This window comes from Euprymna scolopes, chromosome 39, assembly GCF_053919585.1.
Source record: "Euprymna scolopes isolate OS-2025 chromosome 39, ASM5391958v1, whole genome shotgun sequence".
NCBI classification, from domain to species: domain Eukaryota; kingdom Metazoa; phylum Mollusca; class Cephalopoda; order Sepiida; family Sepiolidae; genus Euprymna; species Euprymna scolopes.
Window position 1 is genome coordinate 2,934,755 of NC_136520.1, and position 6,443 is coordinate 2,941,197.

Sequence of the window (6,443 nt, forward strand, 5' to 3'; positions counted from 1 at the left end):
TTAATTGTTAAAAAACGTTATTCCTTAAATAACCACTAAAAGTAAAGCCGGATGTTTAATGCTAACTAAAAAGGCATAACTATAAAATTATATTGGAAGATCCCACATCAATTTCTATAATGTGATAACTTATTTTATCTGGTTACCCCTTTTACCCTTGCCAATGATATAATCCTATAGATTGGTTTTAATATAAAAAGGTAATGTTTTTGACTGATACTTTCGGAGATATTCTTGGCCTGATGATGTGATTTTCCCTAGCACAGTGGTCACTGAAACATATTTGCATATGTGTAGCCACTAGTTTTCATATTCAACATATATATATATAGTAATAATTAGTAATAAATAGTGATATTAATAACTAGAAATAAAAATAGGTTTAAGGCTCCTAAAATTCGTACTAGAATTGTCCGCAATGACCCATGGCGCAGTGGTTAGAGTACTTGGAAAAATCAATTGTAAAAAGTGATATTCTCCTGAAGGTTAAAGGTTCAATCCTCAGTGTAGGCGACCAAGAAATACAATTGCGAATTACTTAGGACCTCTATTCAGTAAAATTTCGTCCAAATTCACGCGTTTGATAGAAACATTCCCGAGTTCGACAAGATACACCTGAGGAAGGTCGGAGGTTACATTGATCGAAATGTTGCGAAAATCACACTTAAGATGAGAACAGAATAATACGAATTGATTAGATATTGATTTCACTTGAAAATCAATATTTCAAGTATCGAAATTCTGCTATTATAATGAAAAAGAACCAAATTTTGGGAGGGGGGAGCAGTTTACATAAAATGTCGAAAGACGCCAAACAAATGTTTGTTTTTTTGTTTGTTTTTTGTTCGCACAAAAGCTGGCCAATTTTTTCAATGAAAAATATATTATTTCACCTCTTATTTTGAATTCAAAGTCCTTATTCTGCGTAAATAACGATTAATTACCAAACTTGTATTTCATTTTAAAATAATTTTATGTTGATAATAATATTATCAAAAATATTTTAAAAGACCTTTTGATATTACAGTCTGTTCGTTTCTTCTAAAAGTTCCAAATCCAAAGTTCTTTATTGTCTGGCTTTAAAACCGCTAACCCTAAAACTCATCGACATATTCATCAAGCCAAGTATGGGGTCGGTCTACAGATTATAGTTTTACTGGTAGTTTAAAATCAATAAATATTCATCATTTTATCATTAGTACCAGCAATTGGAAAGTAAGTTTTAAAAAAAAAAAAAAAAAAAAAAAAAAAAGAGTTGTTTTTCACATTGGAAAATAGGTATAATTTTTTTCTCGTCCCATACCAGTAAAAGTTCTGATTTTTTTTTTCTCGTCCCAATTCCAGTTATTCGTCCCAACACTAAAATTCATTGACATATTCCTCAAGTCATGAATGTCTCTTGTTTATGCACGTAATAATATTTTCACCTGAAATGTGTTCATTCAAACCATCACGAATATAAACAAGCACCTTCGTTTCTTCTAAAAGTTTTCAAATTCAAAGTTCTCCATTGTCTGGCTTTAAAACCCTAACCCTAAAACTCATCAACATATTCATCAAACCAAGAATGCCTCTGGTTTCGCTTCAATAACTCGTCACAGGTCGATCACACATTTCCTTAATGACAACAAAGTCCTTAAGTGCTCTTGGCACCGGCAGGTTTTCAACATTCTGCTGAATTTTGTGCCCAAGACGTTTGCGAATACATTTCCGGCATAGCACCTGCAACGACGTGACAGTCTGCAGTTTCTTCCGTAGCCACTGAACGGCGGTATCACTATCATTGATCCGTGTCGGAAAGTAGTTTGTATGGAAGAAGAGGCGGGCACTGAAATCAAGATAGCCGAACTGAGTGAGCAGACGGCACATCTCAAAATGCCCTTTCTCTGCCGCCACCTGGAAGAGAGACTTGTAGACGCCGTCCGAGTAATATTTTCCGGGCACTTCTAAATCACAATTATGTTCGATCATTGTCTGAATGATCTCAATCTTGTTTGAAATTACTGCATCATAAGCGGCCGTCTCGCGCTGGTGGTTATAGATGTCGTAACGGCTGCCCGCAGCCAGTAACAATCGAACGACAGATGTATAATTTCTGCGAATCGCAATATGAAGAGCTGTATCGCCGGTCTTAAACTCGCGACGGTTCAAATCGCAGTTAGCTCTGATGAGCAGTGCAACTGCTTCTTTCTGATTATAACAGACGGCTTCCATGCAAGGTGTCCGTCCCCAGTAATTCTGGACATCTATGTGACTCCCAGAGGCCATGAGAAGATCGAGAATATCAACCCCACCGTTTCGGGCTGCGTAATGTAGGGCCATGTCGCTGTTTCTATCTGTAATGTTCAAATTGCAGTTGGCCCGGATCAATTTTAAAACGGCGTCTGTTTTTATGTTTCGGACGGCCTTCATCAGGGGAGTTTTCGAAGTGATATCTTGACTGTCCACGTCAGCTCCTCGACGGATCAGCACATCCAAGATCTGGCAGTAGCCATCGTCGGCTGCGTAATGGCATGGAGAGTTTCCGAACGTATCTTTTGTGTTAAGCTTCGCATTTGCACCAATCAGGAGGATCAAACATGCCATTCTGTGATTAAGCACGGCGAAGTGTAACGCTGTCCGACGAAGCGTGGTTGTAGTTTGGTTGACGTCGCATTTCGATTCGATGAGGTACTGCAGCATGTACGTATAGCCTCGGTACGAGGTGAGGTGAATCGGACACAAGTCGGCATGGTTTTTCTTTCGGACTTCAACAAATTTGGCGTTGAGGTCAATTTTATATTGAGCCACGAGACGCTTCAGCAGCACTAACTCATTGTTCAAGACGGCATCATAAAACTCCAGTCCTGCCATTTGGGCTCGAAGTAACATCTTGGAAGTTTTTTTTATTGTTTCCTGCAGAAGGAAATTCGCCCCTCTCTAAAAATTGAACAAGGTTAGGAAACGAGTACCTTTGATTTGGTAACGTCTAGGGAACCATGTTTAATAAGATAGTACAGATAAATAATTTGGCAAATGTCCTTTAGTCCACACATTCCATGATCGATGTTACTGGCAAAGGGGGGAGAATTGCTGTTTTCTGAGTTGGAATCTATCCATATAACATTATGATATATATTTTTTAACTTTTGACCTTGAAGTGTTTTTCCGGTTTTTTTTTTGGTTTTTTTTTATAGCTCCTTACATCATGTGGCTTCATGCATTGTCTGGAGCGATTTTCATAAAAAAATCAGCTTTCAAATTATAGTAAGGAGATTTATATATAAGTGAAAATGTGTGTGTGTGGAGACAATTCTCAACCTATATACTCAACGAATTTTTAATATAGAGTATTCAGGCATATGGAAAACTTTTTAATCGGTTTTCATCCGAAAAAAAAATGGCTGCTAAAGGGCAAAAATTGAAAAATTGGTACGTGGGGGGGGGGGGGTCATCAGATTTTTATCTGTTTGTCAATTGTTTCGCAAATGCACATGCGTGAATTGTTCCCATGAGAAATTCCTTATGTTAAGAATAAGTAGGTTTGAAAACACTTTTATAAAAACGTGTCAAGCTGGCCTAATGGTTATCGTACATGACTCACTGCCTTTAATTTGCAATATTTTTTCCTATAAAAATATCGCCTTATAATAATTTTTATATAGTAAGTAGATATATCTTAAAGTAAGCAGTATAAATATAAAGACTATATAATATTAGAAAAGTCTTGAATTTGCAATATTTTTCTACAAAATAAGCAGTATAAATATAAAGACTATATAATATTGGTAAATCTTGAATTTGCAATATTTTTTTCTATAAAAATATCGGCTTATAATAATTTTTATATAGTAAGTAGATATATCTGAAAGTAAGCAGTATAAATATAAACGCTATATAATATTGGTAAGTTTTGAATTTGCAATATTTTTTTCTACCAAAGTATTAACTCTGGACACTGAAAACTATATCAGAGAAAATTTTCAACATTTGGGGGGGGGCGTAAAGGTCCGATATAAATCACAGATTTTTTCCTTTTACTAAATTTCTGAAAACAATTTAATCAAGGATCAAATTTTCAGATCACGTTTGTTTTTTATTTATTTTTTTTTTGTTCAATTTTTAAGCAAAGGTTAAATTTTCTATGTATGCCTAATGTAAAATAGTCCACATGGTTAGTTTTTCGGGGCTAATTTTTCAATCAAGAACTCGCCCCTCTCTAAAAATCGAAATGGAAACTTTCAGTCTGTATGATGCAAAAAAAAAAAAATGGATACAGTTGTGCATTTCACTCGTTTTTGTTTTTTGTTGTTGTTGTTGTTGTTTTTTTTTTTTTTACGCTGAATTCAGGAATCTCATTTGGTTCCAGGAATTCTTTTTTAAATCATTAAAAAAATTTTTTTTTTTTTTTTTCCAAATTTTTCTTCAACCACATCTGTGGCGATAAATGGATTTGCAACTTTTGTGTCCATATAATAATCGCATAGAAAATAGTTCTGAGACGATTTTGTTGTCCTTCAATTGATGTAGGTGTTATGGTTGCCAGTTTTTTGTTGTTATTTTTGTTTTTTAGTGTATGTGTAGGGTATTTTTTATGTGAGTGTCTGTAGGGTCATTTGTGTGTATATGGCAATTTTTTCTTTTTTTGTGTGTGTGTGTGTGTGTGTAGGGCACTTTGTTTTTATTTATTTATTTTTTTTTTTTTGCAATGAGGTGCAATTTCTATTAAGAGCCCAATTTCCAAGTATTTTTTTTTTTCTGTTCAATGTTTAAGCGAAGGCTACGTTTCCTATATATTTATAATGCAAAATGGTACACATATTTAATTTTTCAGACCAGACTGTGGCAAAGAAAACAAAAAAACTCCAGTGTCGAGAATTTCCAGATATTGTAAAATTGAATTTATATATATATATATATATATATATATATATATAATTTTTAAAAAACGGGTTTGAGAAAATACAAGTTGATAGAGAAAAAAGTTGGGTTTTTTTTATCTTTGAGTTTACTTACATATATATATATATATATATATATATATATATATATATATATATATATATATATATATATTCTTTTCTTTACTGTCGCAAGCTGGTTAATAAGCGTGTTGCTGATATTGACAGGTTTCCCTGACAGACCACTGAGGACCGAGGTTCGACTTCTTTGGCATAGGGGTCAATCAAAAAGACGGGAATAATAACAGAGAAGTATTTCGGGGGAGTTTTCTTTTTTTTAGGGGCATGGCGTCGTAGGAACGTGCCGAGATCAAATAGTTCATGAAACGTCGTAGACGATATAATATATATATATATATATATATATATATATATATATATATATATATATATATATATATATATATATATATGCCAACAAAGTAGTGTTGAGATCTCTTTAGTTTTTTCGCTCGCTATAAAACGTTTCTGAAATAGAAATTTATACAACAGACCCTGTGACTTGCTCCCTAGTTGATCTGCGTTGCTCACCCGTCCTTCTCTCTGTACAATTCACCTTCTCCCTCTTTCTGTTTCTCTCTGGAAAAAAAAAAAGCGTAAACACTAAATCTGAAAAAACTAGTGTTGACAATTTCATTCATTCGTTCGTTCATTCATTCATTCGGATGACGTCATGTTTGGCGTATCGTAGTAAAAATAAATAAATAAATAAATAAAGGCTTGAAATTACGAATCCACAAGAATAAATACAGCAGCCGAAAGGGGCCAAATGTTCTTTTTCTCCCCTGTTTCTTCCGAATGTTCCCCTTTTTTTAGGTAACGTTTCGTTAACTTCTTTCTTCAATGACGAACGTCTGCACACAGAAATTACTACGAATTCCTGTCTCGCACCATTACAACAAGGCTCATATATTATTATAATGACATTCGAAAACGAGGCGAAATCAAAGGGGAGATCACTCTCATATTCTTACCGACCGAATTATCTCCCTTGGACACTCTCTGCAACTCCTCCCCACGAGAGTAGAGTTAGACAGAAAGTGGGGAAATCCAGCTCCCTAAAAACAGACATTCTGAAGTAAGAAAAAAAAATTGAAATTGCCTCAGTCTACAAGGATTAAATATCCCAGGGGGCAATATGGGCTTTCGTGGGTTGAATAGGCAACATGTAGGTACGGACAAAATGAATGCCGATGCTCAAACTGTATAAACATTTTGACCCCTCCATTTACTTAAAAAATCACCAAAAATCAGGAAATTAACCAATTTTAATGAAATTTTCAGTATTTCTCAAATAATGATCGAGGAATATACTGAACTAATTATTTTTATTTAAATCGTAGTGGAAATATATTATTTTGGGGTTTGTATTACTGTACACATAGATTCAAAAAAGTTGTCAAAAAACAAATATATAACGAATAAATGTTATCAAAGGCAAGATAAGTTACTTTTCTACCAAACTGGATATATTTTTCGTGTTTTTATTCAATGTAACATGTT

General features: G+C 34.1%; 1 protein-coding gene across 1 annotated transcript; it reads right to left on the reverse strand.

Moving 5' to 3' along the window:
• Positions 1 to 1,151: 1,151 nt before the first annotated feature.
• On the reverse strand, positions 1,152 to 5,868 carry LOC145263607 (uncharacterized). The gene has a single exon (XM_080120448.1). It carries the CDS (start codon positions 2,869 to 2,871, stop codon positions 1,585 to 1,587), a length of 1,287 nt encoding a protein of 428 aa, XP_079976574.1. The 5' UTR covers positions 2,872 to 5,868; the 3' UTR covers positions 1,152 to 1,584.
• Between the last annotated feature and the right edge of the window lie 575 nt (positions 5,869 to 6,443).